Below are 20,450 nucleotides of genomic sequence, written 5' to 3' on the forward strand. Positions count from 1 at the left end.
AGCAAATCACTATACAAATATCCAGAGCTGTGCTTAATGAAGAAAAAATAAGGCATTTGCCATAGGCTCCCTTAATATTAAGCAAGTTTTAGAGCTCCTAATTTTTTGTATTTTTATTTAGTATATTGGTCAATATGTATTTTTTTTTGTTATTTTTTGTAGTTGAAAAAAGCATTAGTAATCTTCTAATATCTTATAAAATAATATTTGTATATGATTTACAACTTATATTTTTTTAGAATAATTATAGCAAAATAGAAATTTTTTTTTTGTCATTTCCCTTAGGCCCCTAACACTCAAGCGCAGCACTGTATATATCTATAATGTAATTTTGTAAATAAATGATTTTAAGAGCATTAATTTTTTTCATCTCTGTTCTATGTTAGACGAATCCAAAATTTACAAATAAGCTTTAGATTTTTGTAAAAAGGTAAAGAGGTTTGACGTAGTATATAGATAAGAAATCAAAAATCATAATTTATATATTATAATTAACAAAATTTCATTAGACATATATATTTTACTTTTATTTTTTATTATTTTTTCTAAATTTTGGTTTTATAAAATTTTAAAAACGGTTTGATTGGACATTCCATTAATTTTTAAATAGATTCTAGCTTTTGTTAGATTTTTTTTTAAAATTTTGATAAAATAAAAATGGTAATCATTAAGTTTTTTGTTTCTTTTAACATTTTTTTTAGATTTTTTCTAAGTTTCGGTAACACAAAAATGGTAATCATTAAGAGATATAGTTTCTATATTTGTTTTTTATTTTAAAAAAATTTGATTATTAAAAAAAAACAGTTTTGTTTATTTTTTTTCTAAATTTCAGTTTGATATAATTTTAGAAACGGTTTGATTGACTATAAAATTAAACATGAAATCATAATAATTTAGACTGATTTATTTTAAGTTTTTTTTAACACGTCATCAAATGAGAACCAATAAAAAATGACATGTAATTGTAAAATAGGGCTAAAATGTCTTTTTGCAGCCGAAACTCATTCTAGAGCTGACACATAAGCGAGAAGCGGTGAAACTCACTGCGAACATGACACGTAAGCAAATCACTACACAAATAAATATATACAGTAAAACCTTTATAAATTAATAATGTTAGGACCATGATATTTTATTAATTTACCGTGATATTAATTTAACTATAAACTAATAATTATTAATTTATAGAGAAAATTTGATTTCCGCATATAATTTTTAAAAAATTTCTTTGAAATAATATTATATTTAAAAATTTTAAAATTTTAACAAATCTCATAATATAAATTATGATTAACAATCATATCTATCGCAACAAAATAATTTTTAACACTATATTGAATTGTCCATGTAAAAATATACATGTTCATAAGTTTGAAATTTATAAAAACTAGGGCTACTATCAGTATTATTGATGATAAAATTGAAGATAACACTACAATACATTTAAAAACATTTACAGTTAAAAAAAATCAGTTATCACATAACAAAAATTAACAAAAATTTTGAATGTATATAGTAAAACAACAATAAGAGCTACTGATATAATTAGAGAGATGAAAACCAATGGATTTCAACTTTAAGTAAAAACAAACACATTAGTCATATTTTAGAATATTATATATATATATATATATATACATAAATTGTGGATTTGAATGGCCAAAATTTTAAAGTTGAGGATTTTTTGAATCATTTTCCCTAAATTTAGATAATTATTAATTTATGTTTTTGTTGGGATTATATATTTACATAAGAGTTTCAAAAAAAAATTATTATCTTATTATCTTATCGAATTTGATGGATTTTTACATTGTCCCAACTTGGGACCAACAAAATTTATTAATTTATAGTGATTATTAATTTGTCGAGTATTAATTTATAGAGGTTTTACTGTAGATAGTTTTTAAAATTTATCTTTTGATATATTTTATATGATTTGGTGGTATCTCTAAAAAAATCTAAACACTAACCTCATTTCAGGACTATAAATATATCCTTTTGACTCCATAGTTAGGTCATACCAAGTACGCTGTTTTCTTTAAAACGTCCAACTTCTACTGTAAAAACTTTTGCGACCAAATTAATGGTTAGTTTGCCAATGTCCCTTATTTATTTCCCTTTTTTTGGTTTTTTTTTTTAGTTTAGTGTGCGTCGTTCCTGTTCTCTTTGAGTTGTCAGTTCCTTGTGTACCATGTTAGCGGATTCGAGAGTTTAATATGCATTTGCTTGGTTTTGCTTTTGACTCTTTCGTGGTTATTTAAAAAAAAAAAATTGGATTGTCTGTTTCTTTCTTTTGTGGGTTTTTTTTTGTTTCGTTTAGTGTCTTCTTTCGCTTTTGCTTTTCTTTTCTTTTCTTTTTATTTATTGCATTTTTTCTATTTGGTTGTGGACTTACTTTAATTTATTTGGTGTTTGTCTGATGTTTAGGTGGTGGTGGTTTAATTTGAATTTGCTGTGCGCATGTGGCGCTGGTTATTGTGTTCTGCAATGGTGTCCAAAGGTAAATTAGTTGTTTTTTGGTTTGTTTGTGTATTGGGCTTGTGTTTTATTTCTTGTGAAGTTATGGTTGTTTACATTGGTTCTTGGATAATATGTTGTGCTAATGCCATTGAAAAACAATGATACAAGAGAACAAAATTCTGAAATGCCTGGGTTTTGTGTACAAGATGAACGTTGTCGTGGTTTATGGAAGCTGCAACATTATGTGATTTATGTCCATCGCCCTCGCAGATGGTGATTTAAGACAATCAAAGTTTTGCTACCATTTTTTTCTGTCCCTGAGAGTTTGTGATTTCATTTCTATTCTTTACTATATGAAGATGCACCTTGAAACTCATTAAGGAAAATAGTTATTACAGAGCCTAGGTCCTGACTAGGAAGACTTTTTTGGAATCAATTGCCTTTTATTGACCGATGCAAAAGAAAATAATGATGGGAATGCTGCTGCAGCTTTTATGGCCCGCCTGTCTCCAAAAACAAGTATGGGACTTCACGTTATGGATTTTGACTCCAATAAGCCAAAACGGAAAAAGTAGCTGCACTATCTTAATAGGTTCTTAGTGATGGACAGTGGCATGAGTAAGATGCGTCTATCTTAGTACCAGGTGATATAATTAGCATAAATCTCAGGGATATCATTTGTGCAGATGCTAGCCTTCTTGAAGGAGATCCCCTGAAAATTGATCAGGCACATACATAACATTTAACACTTAGTATTTTTGTTGCATCTCTTTCCTTTTTAGTGCACTATTTAAAGATTCTCTCTGACAAAATAACTAAACTTTTATTTCTGCAGTCACTACATTATCAGAGAATCACTACTTGTGACCAAGTAGAAGGTGAGAAAGTCAAAACAATATGCTTGGTAGACATCACAGATGTAACTCGACATCTTCAGCAGGATTTTTGTTGTTTTGTTGCAACTTTTGATCATTTCACCATTTTCATGTTAAAACGGATGTCAAAGTGTAATGGAAAATGGGAGAAAAGAGCTATCATACTTGAAATGTAAATGTGTTTCATCTGATTTTGATTGAAAATGACCAAAAATTTCTAAATTCTTACAAACCTCCATTAGCGAAAGCAGGCTCGGGTATCATTTATACCATCGAAAGAAGGTTCGGGTTTACAATGGATAAAGTTAGCTTCACCTTCTATTCCTTTGGCCTTTTGTTATTCTTGATATAGATCGGTCAAATGTTTTGGCTTACGACAGGTACGAAACCAATGTTCTTTCATGCCGCATATATAGCAAGTATTATCATGTTGCTTATTCATTTCTTGGTCATCTTTTTTTTTGAATTTTATTATTTCTTCCATTGGTGAAGTCAGTAGAGCTAGACTTTTTACCACGTCCACGTCCACGTCCATATCCACATCAATGACCACTATTGTTACCACGACCACGATTGTTACCACAAACGCGTACACGTCCTTGTTGCCAATTATTATTGTTGGATTATACAACATTCACTTATGAGAGTGGAGCTGATCCAGTTGGACGAGATAAACTACTACCAAGAGAACTTGCATCAACTCAGAATACTTCTTGTATCCTTTTGCCTCGTATTGTTGCTGCAAGATTACATTACCAAAATGAAATGTTTAAATAGTTTTTTTTATCATATTAAAATCACTTACTTCATTTCCACATAACATCATTTTGGAAGTGAATTTTAAACAAAGCAGAATTATATTCACTAACACTCTTGTAATCTTGAAACAGAGGTTTAACCATTCATGCTTAGCCTTTGGTAAAATCACATACTTCTGGATCAAACCTATCTTGGAGTGATTGCCAAAGATCTGCGAGATCTTTTTTCGTGATATATTCATCTTTTAAACCATCATAAATGTGATGGAATAAAAATATCATGGCCTTTGCCTTTTTCTCTTTCGAAGTATCGATGGTATCAAAGATATGTTTTCTCTTCAAATGTATCTTTGCAGCCATTGCCCATCTCATTTAATTCTTTTTTGATATATCAAAGGCAGCTATTTCGAACTTTGCTAAATTTAACATGATAACTCTTTGGTATAAGAATGGTTGGTAATGTGTTATAAACTATAGACTAGTTATAGATAAAGATGAGTAAAAGTTTGTGTTTTAACTTAAGAGATAAAAGAAAAAGATCACTACAAAAAATAGAATGGAAAGAGTAAAACTTTTATTCTTTTCATCTGTTGTATATTTCTCTTTATTACAATCATCTATCTATAGATAATAAAGAGTAGAGTACGTAGAACAAAATTAAGACATATATAATGGTGATAAAATATCATTTTTTAATAATATAAAAATTAGTATCCAACTCATATGATAAGTGTTCAAGAGAATGTAAAAAGATGATAAAGTAATAATGTGATGGATACTTTTTCTTAACAAAAGCAATTTAAAAAAAATTTGTTGGAAATAAAAGTTAAAAAAAAAAAAAAATTACAATTGCCGGGTTCTCGCGTAAACCGATCTGACCCAATCAAACATTCGGTTTACGTTTTGGGTCGGAGAGCGACCCTGTAACTGGTATGGCGAGATCAAGAGCTCTTTAGTCTCCTTCACCAAAATCTTCGCAACACCCTGAAGCCCTATTTGAAAATTCTACTTCGACCTTCGATCATCATCACACCAATGTCAGTTAACGATTTCCCTCCGTCGTCCACCTCCGCCGCAGCACCACTAGGCTCCTCCGTGATTCCGATTGTAAACAAGCTCCAGGACATATTCGCTCAGCTCGGAAGTCAATCCACGATCGAGCTTCCACAAGTCGCTGTCGTCGGAAGTCAGAGCAGTGGTAAATCCAGCGTCCTTGAAGCACTCGTCGGCCGCGATTTTCTTCCTCGCGGGAATGATATCTGCACGCGCCGTCCTCTCCTTCTCCAGCTTCTTCAGACGAAACCGAGCTCCGATGGTGGATCCGATGACGAATGGGGAGAGTTTCGTCACCATGGTGGCAAACGTTTCTACGATTTCTCTGAAATACGCCGCGAGATTGAGGTTTTTCTCTTTATCTCTCCCTCGTTCCTAAGTTCGTTTTAGCCTCGTTAGCCTCCATGATTCGTCTAATGTATAATTGAAAATGTATTCTAGGCTGAGACGAATAGAGTAGTAGGAGAGAACAAAGGTGTATCAGATCAACAGATTTGTCTCAAGATTTTTTCCCCTAATGTTTTGGATATCACTCTTGTGGATCTTCCGGGTATCACCAAAGTACCTGTGGGTGATCAGCCAACTGATATTGAAGCACGCATAAGAACAATGATCTTGTCGTACATTAAGAATCCTAGCTGCTTGATACTAGCTGTTACACCTGCTAATTCGGATTTAGCCAATTCAGATGCTTTACAAATCGCAGGAAACGCTGATCCTGATGGTAAGTTTTTAGTAGCAATTCAATTGTGAATATTTCCTTCTCCTGGTATACAGAATATTTACCTTTGCTTTGCTTATAAATTTTGCTGTCCTCAGGTCATAGAACCATAGGTGTAATCACAAAGGTGCGATTTCTCTCCTCAGATGTTTGTTTAAAATGTTGCTGCTTTAGATTTAGTCGCAATGGCAAAGTATTACCCGACTTCTCATGGCTGCTCTGTTTTCTCTCTGATTCAGCTGGATATCATGGACAGAGGTACCGATGCTCGGAATCACCTGCTTGGGAAAACAATTCCTCTTCGACTTGGATATGTAGGAGTTGTGAATCGTAGTCAGGAGGTAAATCCTGGTTACTTATGCTGCATAATGTTGCTGTTCTACGCCACTTATTTCTTGCTATCACATATCTCGTCGACTCTGCTCTTACCTTAAATTTCTACCTTTGATATTTACCATTCGTAGCTACTAAACCATTCTACATTCTATATTCGTTTTGCTTTTGCTTTTTTCCTGTGGCAATGCAAGAATTTATTTGCGCATTGATTTCCTTAACAGGATATTTTGCTGAACCGCAGCATCAAGGATGCTCTTATTGCAGAGGAAAAGTTCTTTCTTAGCCGTCCAGTAAGATTACATCATTTTCTCGGTTTACTTTCTGAGAGTGTTGCTTTGGCTGAAGTGCTTATCTGTTTTTTTTTCTTTTTGGCCTTAAACTTTATAACAGGCTTACAGTGGTCTCACTGATCGGTTGGGTGTCCCTCAATTGGCAAAGAAACTAAATCAGGTCTTTATTTGCAGTCTTGGGATTTCATGTTGTCTTTGTTATGCAGTAAGGACACGAGTTCCTCAAGGAAGATGCTTTCTGGATCTCGATATGTTTCTTATTAAGACAATATATGCTTTTCTATGTAATATATTCACGTTTCTATCCGTACAAAGTCTGATTATGCCCATTTTAATTTTAGCAGGAGCTAAGTATTTGTAGGATATTCTTTTGCTTCTCACTGTATATTTGAAAAAGTCTGTAACCTCTGCTCATTATGATTGTTGATTTACATGCTGAACTTTTTTCTGTGGACTGATTAGTCCTTTTTCTAAAGATGGTATTTCATAGGTTTCACTCTGGCAACATTAGTTGTAGAATAAGAAACTTTCTAATGGGAGCGAGTCTCTTTCATTATTCGCAGATCCTTGTCCAACATATTAAGGCACTGCTTCCTAATTTAAAGTCACGTATCAGCAATGCATTGTTTGCTACAGCAAAAGAATATGAGAGCTATGGGGATATAAAAGAGACCAGGGTATGTGATTTTTGGCCAGTTTTAGCCTAACATATGCAATACATTCTCAATGATGACATTGCTATTTGCTTTGTTAGCTAGTAGCTAACTGTTTTTTTAATTGCGTTGCTTCTTTGCTGAAGTCTTCATTCTGAATAAAGTTCTGTTCATGCACGTATTCATCTTTCTTGACATTCGTTGGAGCCTTTTTCTGCTTATTACCTCTAGAACAAACTAATCGATAATTCATAGTTAGTGTTTGAGGGTATTAAGATTTGGAGGAAAAGATTTCTGACAGTAAATGACTAGTAATTTTTTCAAAGTCTGTAGATATGCTTTCCTGTGTTATTACCTTATAAAATCTGCTTGCATTATTATAATATGGCATTTAAAACATATGTAAGTTTATCGTTGTGACTATTTTACTTACAACCTTGTATGAGTCTGTTCTGTTTCGAAATTTGTAGGCTGGCCAAGGAGCTCTTCTCCTCAATTTTCTTACAAAATACTGCGAAGGTAAACTCTGGAGATGGTTTTTTCAGTTTAAACGATGGATCTTAGTATATGCTTTTAAAGTGGGTAATGGTTCTCATGGTTTGACTTTCCAAAACAGCATACTCCTCAACCCTGGAAGGGAGAAGTAAAGAAATGTCTACACATGAGCTCTCCGGTGGAGCAAGAATTCATTATATCTTTCAATCAGTCTTTGTTAAGAGCTTGGAGGTTTGCTTTTACATTCTTACAACTTTTCTTCGATCTTCACTCAATTATAAGCTGCCTTTTGTTTAGTTATTTCAAGGTTGTGCATTAAGTTTTTTCTTAGTTAGGTAGTCCTCTTTTAATCTAATTTGAGATATCTCTTTTGGTCATCAATGGAAGTTAATTTTGTTGTTAATGATAACAACTATACACGTATGAGTGACTTTCTATATTATCAACTCTGTGTAGCTATCTTGGTTTAATCGTGGTTATTGACAGGGAAGGCAGACAATTCGTTTCAGGTTTTGAACCCTTGGAAGCGTGGCATGTTTGCCGTTCATTTATGAGTAGAATTACTTTCTGTTTTAAAAATAGTTAGTGTCTAATTTAGTTCAATTCCCTGTACCTTTTAAGCACCTTCTCTGTAATCGCTTAATATCGATCTCTATATTTTCTGCTGTATAGTGATCTTTACATTGTCTAACGTTCTGATATTGTCAGTGCTGCTTTATGTGGGTATTATGAATTTAAACTTATTACCTTCCTTCACTTTGCCTCTGCAGGAGGTTGATCCATGCGAAGGCTTAACAGATGATGATATTCGGACTGCAGTTCAGAATGCAACTGGTCCCAGATCAGCATTATTTGTTCCCGATGTAGGTTTATATCCCTATGCATGTGTGAATATCGTTCTCCTTATCAGTACTTTCCTAAACATAGTATCTTTAGTTTTATACTTTTCCAGTAACTCTAAATAGTTTTCTTTTCCCTTTCATGCTCTTCTCTGCATAGGTGCCATTTGAAGTTCTTGTCAGGAGGCAAATATCTCGTTTATTAGATCCCAGTCTTCAGTGCGCTAGGTTCATTTTCGATGAGCTAATTAAGGTGTGATTTGTTCTTTGATTTTCGTTACAATGCTTACTGTTGATTTACTTGATCATGAATTTTAAATAGAAAACTTCTCTACAGATTAGTCATCATTGTATGATGACAGAGTTACAGCGATTTCCAGTCCTACAAAAGCGTATGGATGAGGTTATCGGGAACTTTCTGCATGAAGGTCTTGAACCCGCACAAGCCATGATCCGAGATATTCTTGAAATGGAGGTATGTATGAATAATTTGAGATCAACATAAGCATGGGTTTCATGGCCAGTCATATTAGGTTTGCTGAGATATCTATATCGTATATAATTAGGCGTATATTGATTATTTTTTTTTGGGTCATAATGGTGAAGTAGAATAAGGTTGAGCAAATTGATTACTCTCTGTTTTATTGATTGGAACCACTTTTTAAATTTTGGATTCCTAATGTGTTCGTACTGAATGCTTGAAACAGTTTAACATTTTTAAGATTACCCTTTGTAGATGGATTACATAAATACCTCACACCCAAATTTTATTGGCGGAACCAAAGCCGTTGAGGTTGCAATGCAACAAGTCAAGTCTTCTAGGATTCCACATCCTATTGCACGGCCAAAGGTGAGAAATAGTTTCAGCTGAGCATTTATAATGCTTTCGTGTTTCGCTTTTCGTATTGTGCAATTTTTATTTACATCTCTTTGAGTAAACAGGATACAGTGGAACCTGAGAAGGCATCTTCTTCTGCGAGTCAAATAAAATCTTTATCTTTTCTTGGCCGACAAGCTAATGGACTTATCAGTGATCAGGCATGTAACTATGTCATGAATTTAACAGCTACATTGGTGGTGTCCTTTGTTATTGATACTATATTTGTAGTCTGGCTCCTGTTATATAACTTGTATCCACAACATTCTCCGCAGGGAGTTCTAGCTGCAGCAGATGCTGAAAAATCCGCACCAGCTGGTAATGTTCTTATTCCATTCATTTTTCAGCCTTTCATGTCTGCAAAGATAAATGAGCATGATGGATGGTCTCGGACGAATTTTTACTGAAATCATCAAATCTCATTCTCTAAGATATATCTTACATACGAGCATACATGTCTGGTCTTTATTTGTTGAAGAACCCAATTATACGTGTAGAATTTGAATGTAGATTTTTTCGACAATTGAAAATTAAATCAGGGAACACAAGCTGGAGTGGTTTCTCATCAATTTTCCGGGGAAGTGATGGCCAGGCATCTGCGAAAAACAACTTATTAAACAAACCACTCAGCGAAGCTACTCAAGATGTGTATCAGAACTTGTCGACGATCTATTTGAAAGAGGTTTACATCTTGTGCATTCTCAATTTCTCATGCTCCTCATATTGCAAATACTTTACTCACCGATTCACCTCATAACGTTTTGTTTTTTTGAAGCCCCCAACTGTTCTGAAGTCATCTGAAAATCATTCAGAACAAGAGGCAGTTGAGATTAAGATAACAAAGTTATTATTGAAATCTTACTATGACATTGTGAGGAAGAATGTCGAGGACTTGGTCCCAAAAGCAATCATGCATTTTCTGGTTAGTGTCCCCTCCTTTTTCTTCAAAAACTATAATGTTCACATTGTGGTATTACTTGAATCGAAAAGGTTCTTTGCGTGGATGTCATAGACCCTTGTTATAATAAAGGATGAAAAGTGGAGAAAGATTGCGTTAGTGTCTGTCGATATTCTACTTGACCTGAAGTTATTCAATTGTAAGGGAACTGTTGATAACTATTCTATGTAATTGGAAATAAACACAGGTGAATTACTCGAAACGTGAGCTGCACAATGTTTTCATCGAGAAGCTTTACAGGTGATGAAAGAAACATCTGATGACTTTTGCGTGATGTTGTGAATAGTCTATTTCTAATGAACTAACTTTAATGGGATGGGACAGGGAGAATTTGATTGAAGAGCTGTTGAAAGAGCCCGATGAGATAGCGATAAAGAGGAAACGCGCACGGGAGACTCTTCACATTCTACAACAGGCTAATAGGGTAAAGTTTCAAAAGATTGGTCTTAAATTGTAAATGTAACTTGTTATTAAATATGTTTTCACCATTTTACTTGGTTGAAAACAGACACTAGACGAGCTGCCGTTGGAAGCGGAATCGGTTGAGAGAGGATACAGAACCGGTCCTGAACCGAAACACGAGGAGCTACCGAGTTCAAGAAGATCAAGAACAGATTCTAATGGGTACGGACGCATCCACATGTAAATTTTGTTCAAATTCTGATTTACACACGCTTAAGTCTCTCAATTCATTTGCTGATGGGAAGATTTATTTTTCTTCCCTTAGAATCTGTGGGCGGGAAAAGATATTTTAGGGTATAGCTAAACATGATAAAAACAAGAAAAAGAAAATGGTCTCTTAGGTTATATTTGTTTCTCGGAGTCAACCACGGATTCTGACAAGAATAATCAAATCCTAATTCATTTCAATCTTCAACGTTTTGATTTTTTTTTTTGAAGAGAATGTAAAATTATATTCATCACCAAAAAAAACAGCTGTCCTTTTTTACATTAGATGCAAAAAAAATAAAATTTTGAAAGAAAGGTAGTTTTGAATGTTAAGCCTCCAAAGCTGCAAGCCAGGTGACTAGTGCCTCATTGTAGCGAGGTTGCAGAGTTCGAATCGAGTGTATCCGATTCTTCACTGTACGATCAATCAGTCTGCTCAAGGTCTGCGCTGTGTGATGGGGTTCGCCATGACGTCGCCCATTTCTTTCCTTCTAAATCGAGTGTATCCGATTTTTTTATAAATGTTTTGAGATTTTTTTTCTCTGTTTCACACGAACGTTTTCAAATTATTGTAGAAAACTATTGTTTTCTGTTTTGTTGCTTTTTGTCTATATTTTGTTCAGAGAACGTCTAAAAATTTTTTGAAACTAAACTGTTAAACTGATTCCCACCTGATCTTTTCTAAGAATCATTTAGTCGCTAGAGCTGAACCAAAAGACCTGGGAAGTCGAGAAGAACCAAAACCAAAATTGCTCTAAACCAAGCTCTAACTAGGTTTAGAACGGAACTGGATATCCAAACTTTTCAAGGTGTCCGGATCCGGATCTGTCGGATAATCAAGTTTACTATCCGGATCTAGATCCGAAAATTTCGGATATCTGGTTTGAACCGAATATTTACAGATATTCGGTTTCATTGATTTAAAAAAAAATCTTCAGTTTTTTAAAATTATAATGAGATAACATAAATAATTAATCATAGCAAAAATTACAAATAACAACAACTAAAAAAAGTATTCAAATAGCACAAAGTTTAAAAGTTTACATAGCAAAGGAGAAAATAGTAATAGAGAAGTTAATTTATCTTCATGTCCATGTGCTATCCATTTTTATGTTCTTTTCTTACAATTTGAAATAGAAAATTATCATGCAATATGAATTTCAATCATATGTAAAAGAGTTAAACCAAAAACAATTTTCAAACATAATTAAAACCAAAAATGAATGCATGTCCAAAGATTTCTAAACTGATTTTTACCTCATCCAAACTTCACATTCAATATGATCATGGCTGCAAATTCAATATGCCCACTTCTGTAAATGATAATAATCATTAGTATTTAAAACAATAAAAAAATATCATAAGCTAAAAGATAAAAAACAAAGCATAAATACATGATTTGATATTCTCAAGTTCAGCAAGCAATTCTTCTACTCTTAAATCTTCTTCATCATCACGATACCAATCTTGGATACAAATAAGAGCTTCCACGGTTTTCGGTGTCAAAGAACTACGAAAACGATCTAGCACCCGAGTACGAGTACCTGTGTTAAAGAACTACGAAAACGATCTAGCACCCGAGTACGAGTACCTGTGTTAAAGAACTACGAAAATGATCTAACTTCCACGGTTCTTGGTGTTAAATTAATTGTTAAGCACAAATTTTTTTTTTAAATATAAATAAATATTATTAAAAATAAATAAATATTTAACAAATTGATAACGGATAATAGATATCCGGTTTCAAAATTTTCTATTATCAGGATCCGTATCCGAAATAACCGAATACTTAATTTCACTATTCAGATCCGAACTACAAAGATATTCAGTTTTTAAGAATTGGATAGAACTGGATACTCGATCGGAGATCGGATACCAGATAATAATTCCAAGCCTAGCTCTAACCAGCAGCAGCACCGGCAGAAACGAACTCAAAACCAAATATCAATTAAATTAAATTAAATTATAAGATCTCGTGGAGTAATCCTATTTGACCACCAGAGCCAATAACTTCTCCAAACAGGATTAATCGAAACTACATACAGTACATAAGAGGTCGAACCCTTAACCCCAGCGTGGAATAACTACTAACTCATAAGATCTCTTTTGTCAAGCCAAAGATAACTTCATGGAAGAGAAAAAATTAAATTTTATACATAATAATGTGTTTTGTGTACAATATATAAAAAAACTAACAACACTCTAACAAACATACACAAGGATTAAAATGATATGGTATTTGTAAATTTTGAATATAACGCTTTTTATTGTTGTACATGTTGGTCTCATTACCACAAGGATGTCTCACAATAACAAACCCGAAGATTCACTCACCGTCATTCATAGAATAATGCATTCACTTGTGATGCTTGTGGGCTTGTCGATGAGAAGCAGGTAAATATGTTTGCTATGCGATTTCTGTCCACAGAAAATGAATTTTCTTAGCAAAAATATTAAAATCACACGTCACTCACTATATCTTGCACACTCTTTGTATCACTAATGGATACTTGAGATGTAGAATTTGCAGGGACAAGTACGAGAATCTCAAAATTGGCTATGGAGGATATATTTGTATTGAAAAGTCATGTGAACGTTGAAAAAAGTGTGGGATGCGCCAGAGTTGTCGAAAGAGAACATGAAGAAGAAAGTAACTCTGAAGCTGATATATATTGCGGTTTTGATGGATATAGGTGGTAAATACATATGCCATTTTTACCATGATCATGACATGTATGTCAAGCATGCATGATGCTCCTTCCAATTGAATATGGTTATTTCTTGGATTGCACGCAATACAATTTTATGCATATGCGAGTCTTCGTCGGAAGATGGAAAACCCTTTGCAACATCATCTGCTAACCTTAGGAATCGACATAATGAACATCGAAGGGGGATTCTTCACTTGCTCTACTTGTCAACGACAATCGTTGAATTTATGTATCAGTGTAGCCAAGTTGGATTGTGGGTTCAAGTTAGATGTAAGATGTGCTTCCTTTTCTGGAGCCATTGAACCATGCAGCCCACCCTGCACACCATCTCTTTCTTACACAAAATACTGAACAGTCACTATATTGGTCTGTGTGATCAACTTTCAACGACAATGGTTAATTGTGAGACATGCTTCTGCGTTTTGGAGTTCAAATGTGTAACTTTAGCAAGCATGACGTTCACCCATCGTCACTCACTTTTTATCGTAGGGAGTATCGACAGTCGTACTATTGGTGGTGTGAGGTAAGCAAAGAAAAAGTAGATGAAAAATAGTTGTTCTATGTTCCATAGATTGTATTCATTCTTATACTAAACTTGTTTAAAATCTCGGGAATGTGATTATTAAGTCGAATATTGGAACAGAAGCATATATCTCCGGCACAGAGGCATATACCTGTTCCACTATTTATTTACTGAGATTTGTTAATTTTTTTACTAAACTTGGTTAAAATCTCAATAGCTCCTTCCAATTCAAACGGTGTAATTAGTAAGTCGAGAATCTTAGGCGACATTCAATTCAAGAACATAGTAGGAGTCGCACGGATACTCCCTAGATATAATTCTAGTTCTTACTTTAGCAATACTAGGCAAAGCTTGATTAAATAAAGCCCTTGAGATGCCTACAATATGAGTATCACAACCCACGAATAGAGCCATTCTTTTTCAAGTGGAAACCATTTTTTTTTCAAGTGAAAAGCCGATATTCTCACCTTGCGGCCTAGACGGCGTATCAACCAGTATGGTACACTGCAGTTCAATACAAATCTTCACGAATCCATATAAATAATCGTCCATTAAAACAATACACAACAATGGTGTGTCCAATCGATCAGAACTATGGAGCAAAGTCAGTCTTTGTCGGTCTCAGATGATGCAGCCTTTCCAGAATACTTGTTGCGCCAAACATGTTTATTCTTCTCGATAGTGTTATGATTTTGAGAAAATTCAGTAAGCCCTTGTCTTAATGCTCCAAGTGTAACCCCATTACCCACCAAGATGCTTGTCACTCCCATTTTTGAAACCTGTTTATACACACAGAGCAAAGATTCAATCTTAGTTCACAAAGTAAAGAAAACAATCCCGCCTATTAAGCTTAATTAGCACAAAGCAGTATGTGTTAACTGATTTAATGTTCCTGTCTTCATCATCGAAGAAGAGCATCGCAGTAAAAGGCACTGTTGTCCTTGTGTGTATCTTCTGAAAATGTTCTGTCTTGTGAGTCCAACTTGAGAATATTTCCTGAAACAATCCCAAAAGGAATCAGATTTATAAAGACAACAGTTTCCGATACATTTCATCACTTGAATCACGGATTTAGCTAACATGTTTAAACAAGAAGGAACATGTTTAAAACGAACCTTGGCGACAAACATGGACTTAATGTTCAATTTGTCAATGAATGTGTTAGCTATATCTGAAGTTGGAGATCTCGAAGCAATCGCCATTTCAATTCCTTTCTCTTTCAGAGCACTCAATATACCCTTTGCTTGTGGATACAAAGACGGCATTTCGCGTTTTGAGCGGCATTCGCTGAAGTAAAGTTACAAATCAATAAAGAAATTATCAATACAAACAAACTCTGTGATCATCACTTTTGCAGATTGTTCCTCATACCAAAATGTTCGATTGAAATAGACCCCCACTCAAAATTGACAATTGAGACTAAATTACAATCTATTGGACACTTTTTCTGCTTCTATGAAAGGCTATAAACTCAAACCCTAATACAGTTCCGCTACCAGTGGAGATTTTCGTTGATAAATCAAAGAAATTCACAAAAATTGGGGATGGGAAATGGAGGAAACAGAAACATTACCAGTAAAAAGGCCAGAGAGTATAATCGAGATCAAAGACGACAAGTCTCGGGAGAATTTGAAACATTCCTATTATTTGCATCGCTTCATCTTTTACCTTCTCTTCGGTCATCTTTCGGACCGGAGAGAAACGATCGGAGATCGAGAGAGAGAGAGAGACTTTTTTTTTACAATCGAGACCCTACCTTTTTTTTGTCGGAAAAGTGAAAATTACAATCATACATATTTGTTTTGTTAAAGGATCTATATATATTTTTTTTTTAACGTCAGGATCTATATTTCTATATATAAAAAATCGACAAAAAATTAATAAAATAAAAAGAGAGTTTATTTAAGTTTCATTACCTTTTTAATATTTTAGATATCTTATATTATATTGTTTGTTCAAAGATTCAAAATTTATTAATATTTTATCTAAATATAGACTGTTATTTCTTAACTTTAGTTTTTTCAATATTAATTTGATTTTTTTAAAACTAATTCAATTTTTTTTTAAAGTTGGAGATTTTCTGAAAATTTTTTATTTAAATATTAATATTTTATTATTGAAAAATTGATAACTATTATAAAACTAAACACTATTTAAAGACATCTAGAGTTCTGTATATGATTCACAGTGGAAGATTTAAAACAAGTAAATAAAATAGTTGGAGTATTTTTTCTCGATAAAAAAAATTATATTAAAAAGTTTATCCTAATTTAGTTGAGATATTTTTCTAAAAAGTTTTTTTTTTTGTGTTAAGTGCTAATCTATGCAAATATGTTTAATAAAAATGTAAGAGAGATATAAGGAATCAAAAAGAACCTAACAGATTCTCAAACAGGTCTGATGCCATACGTGATGAGATGGGTGGTGTGAAGACAATTGGAGGGGCTCGTCTTGTCTACACAAAAAGATGAATTGGTGAAATGGATCGAGATGGAGTAAAGACAATTGACCGATGGGTTCTCCTTGTCTTTACCACGAGGTGAGATGGATTGACAAACACATGATAGAGTGAATAGATGCCACATGGGGATGATAGACCTGTAATAAGTCTGGTGAAACACTAAACAGAGGGGAATCCACAGAGAGCATAAATATCTTGTTATTCTTAAGAGACAAGATTTTGAAAGAAAGTTTGATTTTTATTGATAATGGCAAAAAAGGTGTTTGTATAAAGCTACATGTGAAATTTTATAAACAGTCTGTCAGTTGTGAATCTTCTAGGTTTTGACTCTATACAAAAGAAATAAATAAAACGACACTTAAGCTTATATTAAAAAAGAAATGAAAGTACAATTCGCTTATATTAAGACAAATGCATAGAAATAAGTAACTATAAGGATTAAATAACAAATCCTACAAAACAAACAAAGAAACTTGTTAGGAATTCAAATTAAAATACTCACTTTGTCTTAAGAAAGGCGTCTAGGTGCGTCCTTTAAATCGGAGATATCGTGAAGACACAAGTTTTCTTATTTGATGTGATGTAGGGCCAAGGCGGGATGTAGAGTGTCTTAAAGCTTTCTTGGGCTCTTGATGGGTTCTTGTAGTTGTGTACAGCTGAGGCCACGCAGACCAGGGCTTGACTTGGTGTTGGGCTTTGTTCGGCCGGTGTTTCCTCCTCGTTAAGCTCGGCCGAGTTGGTTTCAAGGCTCTCCAACATATCTCTTGAATTTCCACGCTCGTTCTCCAAAGTCTCACGCTCGATCTCCTTAGAATGTATTATTGGTCGGTATTAAACAAAGCTCACATCATTTTCTTGCACCAGTATTGATTTGGCATTTCCTTTGGTCTCTTGATCGATGTTGATCATTTGATCGACTTCTGCATGGCCCAATACTTCCATTTGTTGAAGAAGGCTCCGGGTCGTTTCTCATGAGCTGCTTTAGTCCTTGACCGTGTGCGGGTAGCCTCCCTCATGACTGCCACCGTGATGTGTCGGTCTGATTCTTCTTCAGCTTCATCACCTTCGGGGTTGGTGTCCTCATCACTACTTATCCTAAAAGCACAAGGGGTGCGGTTAGGAACAAGAACCTGAAGCACAATTGTCAATCAAACCAAATTAATTAGAGCAAAAACTAGAAGATTGGACTATAAGAGAGAGGAAAAATGATACAAGAAGAGGACAATTTCAGTACTCGAAAACTTTATTTTACAATTGGTCCAAACTCAAAACACTTGTATTATTTGTACCATATTTCTGTAGTCTGAGTTCGAAATCATGTTCTTATTACTCTTTTTAATTCACCCCAGACTGAATACATTCATCCAGAGTCACCCATTATTCAATACATATACATATTTTCTTTTTTAAACTCTCGATCATTTGCCATGATCAAAGACAAACGAGATCTAAACCAATCTAAACCATAATAAATCGATTACTGATCTTTTGCATCAGTATTAGTGGACGACTATCAAAGTTTTATTTGGTTTAGACTTTAGACTTAATCGAGCAAGCTGCGGAAGTACGGATGTTGTTATTGTTTGAATGCTCAAGATCAAGGTTTATAAAAGATCTTCTTTTCTTGCTCTAGGAAAATAACTCAAAACCTAAAGCCCTTAATCTCATAAGTTGTGCTACAACTCAGCACCTCCTTATATAGATAGTTTTAGATAACTCCTAAATCTATTAGATAAACACAACTTTAAATATTTCCTAATTATTCTTCTTTTCCTAATCACAACTCAAATAGGAAAGGGTAACTTGCTCTTCAAGTCTTCTTCTTCTTCAAGCTTATTTCAACATTCTCCCCTTTAAGCTTGAAGTCTTCTTTGATCACCTCCTGTACTCCAATGAGATCTCTCATCTCTTTAATTTTGACTCTTCCTAATGCTTTGGTTAGGCTATCTGCCTTCTGTTCAGTTCCGGGAACATGTTCTACGCGTACTTGCTCATTCTCTACACATTCTCGGATGAAATGATACTTTCTATGAATGTGTTTACTTCGACTATGGAACACTGGGTTCCTTGTGAGTGTGATCGCCGATTTATAGTCAATCCTGACCGTTACTTTCTTGCACTCTGAACCTGTTACTTCACTTAAGAGTTCTTGTAGCCATATTGCTTTGTTAGCAGCTTCTGTAGCTGCCATGAACTCTGCTTCGCAGGAAGATAGCGCCACAGTCTCCTGCTTTTGTGAGCACCAAGTGATAGGACACTCATTCAAGTAGAATATGTGACCAGTTGTGCTCTTTCTGTCGTCTGAATCCACATTGTGGCTGCTATCACTATAGCCCACAAGGTTTGTAGCATTACCACGTCTAAACATCAGACCATGCGCAAGAGTTCCTCGCAGATACCTAAGGACCTGTTTTAACGCCGCTCCATGACACCTTTTAGGTTCCTGCATGTACCTGCTTAACACACCAACTGCAAAAGAGAGATCTGGTCTTGTGTGTAGCGAATACCTCAGGCAACCAATGTTTCTTCTAAATTCTTTCTCACCGATTTTCTGTTCTTCGAGAGCTTTAGATAGTTTTAAACCAGAGTCCATTGGAGTTTGTACTGCATTACATTCAATCATCTTTGCTTCTTCCAAGATTCTCGTCGCGTACCTCTCCTGATTAAGTGTAATGCCGTCTTTGTGTTGACAGACTTCAATGCCTAAGTAATAAGTAAGCTTTCTGAGGTCACTCATGTCGAATTTCTTTGACATTCCTTGTTTGAACTCGATTATAAGATTCAGACTCGACCCTGTGACAAGTAAATCATCAACGTATACAGCCACCAGGAGGAGTTGATCTCTTTCTCTCTTCCGATATAGCGAAGCTTCCTTAGAAAACTTAATGAAATTCAACTCCTTAAGAATTTCATTAAGCTTGTTGTTCCAAGCTCTTGGTGCTTGTCTTAGTCCATAATGCCTTGTGTAGCTTGTAAACCTTTCCTTCACTTCCTTTAATCACAAAACCCTCAGGTTGTGAAACATATACTTCTTCTTTTAGTTCTCCATGCAGGAATTCTGTTTTTACATCCAGATGATGTACCTCCCAACCGCTAGAGGCTGCTAAAGCGATAATGAACCTGACTGTTTCTATACGAGCCACATGAGCAAATACTTCTTCAAAATCAATTCCATGCTTTTGCACATAGCCTTTTGCGACTAGTCTAGCTTTGTACTTGTTTATACTCCCATCTGAGTTGCGTTTGATTTTAAATACCCACTTTAATCTGATTGGCCTTGCTCCTGTGGGAAGATCAACCAAGCTCCAAGTTCTGTTTTTGGTGATGGAAGCTAACTCTTCTTCACATGCATATCTCCATACCTTTAACTCATTTGCTTCACCAAAGTCCCAAGGTTCTTCATCTATTACTAGGAGTAGATGCTCACCATCGATTTCGGCTAAGGTGAAAAAGTCATCAAGATAAGCTGGTCTTACTCTTGGCCTTGTCGATCTCCTTAATCCCTGCTCGGCTTATCGCCTCTGTTTCGGCTTTGGGAACCTGTAACTCATGTTCAGTGACTTCTTGATCGGAACTCTCTTCCTCTTTCTCCTCTGTTTCTTCTTCGATATCATGATCATCTCCCCTTGAGTTATTATAAACTTGTTCTCCAAAGTCGATTACAGAAGTTCCAATACCGGTTTCGTTTTCACTCCACTTCCAGCTTTTGCTCTCATCAAATATCACATCCCTGCTCACAACTATTTTCTTGGTTCTAGGATCAACTAACCG

At 34.6% G+C, this 20,450-nt stretch overlaps 2 protein-coding genes across 2 annotated transcripts; one reads left to right on the forward strand and one right to left on the reverse strand.

Annotated features, from left to right (window-relative positions):
- The first annotated feature begins 5,065 nt into the window (after positions 1 to 5,065).
- On the forward strand, positions 5,066 to 11,185 carry LOC18026319 (dynamin-related protein 3B). Its single transcript, XM_006409604.2, has 20 exons — positions 5,066 to 5,494; positions 5,588 to 5,870; positions 5,966 to 5,994; positions 6,107 to 6,208; positions 6,425 to 6,493; positions 6,594 to 6,653; positions 7,057 to 7,170; positions 7,617 to 7,665; positions 7,763 to 7,872; positions 8,412 to 8,504; positions 8,641 to 8,733; positions 8,818 to 8,955; positions 9,217 to 9,330; positions 9,423 to 9,518; positions 9,633 to 9,675; positions 9,897 to 10,039; positions 10,133 to 10,279; positions 10,503 to 10,555; positions 10,640 to 10,739; positions 10,824 to 11,185. The coding sequence occupies exons 1-20, from the start codon at positions 5,129 to 5,131 to the stop codon at positions 10,959 to 10,961; spliced, it is 2,340 nt and encodes a 779-aa protein (XP_006409667.1). The 5' UTR covers positions 5,066 to 5,128; the 3' UTR covers positions 10,962 to 11,185.
- Positions 11,186 to 14,631: 3,446 nt separating this feature from the next.
- Positions 14,632 to 16,009, reverse strand: LOC18026320 (magnesium-dependent phosphatase 1). Its single transcript, XM_006409605.2, has 4 exons — positions 15,792 to 16,009; positions 15,334 to 15,505; positions 15,098 to 15,214; positions 14,632 to 14,997 (listed from the first exon to the last, which is right to left on the reverse strand). Exons 1-4 carry the CDS (start codon positions 15,899 to 15,901, stop codon positions 14,824 to 14,826), a joined length of 573 nt encoding a protein of 190 aa, XP_006409668.1. The 5' UTR covers positions 15,902 to 16,009; the 3' UTR covers positions 14,632 to 14,823.
- Positions 16,010 to 20,450: the final 4,441 nt, after the last annotated feature.

This window comes from Eutrema salsugineum, unplaced genomic scaffold (assembly GCF_000478725.1).
Source record: "Eutrema salsugineum unplaced genomic scaffold, Eutsalg1_0 scaffold_11, whole genome shotgun sequence".
In the NCBI taxonomy this organism is placed as follows: domain Eukaryota; kingdom Viridiplantae; phylum Streptophyta; class Magnoliopsida; order Brassicales; family Brassicaceae; genus Eutrema; species Eutrema salsugineum.

What these genes read in the sequence shown, in the direction of transcription:
- LOC18026319 (XM_006409604.2), top strand. Translation starts at nt 5,129, where the DNA reads ATGTCAGTTAACGATTTCCCTCCGTCGTCCACCTCCGCCGCAGCACCA. An exon ending in TTGTGAATCGTAGTCAGGAG is followed by an intron (nt 6,209 to 6,424) that starts GTAAATCCTGGT and finishes TTTCCTTAACAG; the next exon opens with GATATTTTGCTGAACCGCAG. An exon ending in CAGCATTATTTGTTCCCGAT is followed by an intron (nt 8,505 to 8,640) that starts GTAGGTTTATAT and finishes TTCTCTGCATAG; the next exon opens with GTGCCATTTGAAGTTCTTGT.
- LOC18026320 (XM_006409605.2), bottom strand. Translation starts at nt 15,901, where the DNA reads ATGACCGAAGAGAAGGTAAAAGATGAAGCGATGCAAATAATAGGAATG. An exon ending in ACTCTCTGGCCTTTTTACTG is followed by an intron (nt 15,506 to 15,791) that starts GTAATGTTTCTG and finishes ACTTTACTTCAG; the next exon opens with CGAATGCCGCTCAAAACGCG. An exon ending in AAGACAGGAACATTAAATCA is followed by an intron (nt 14,998 to 15,097) that starts GTTAACACATAC and finishes GTGTATAAACAG; the next exon opens with GTTTCAAAAATGGGAGTGAC.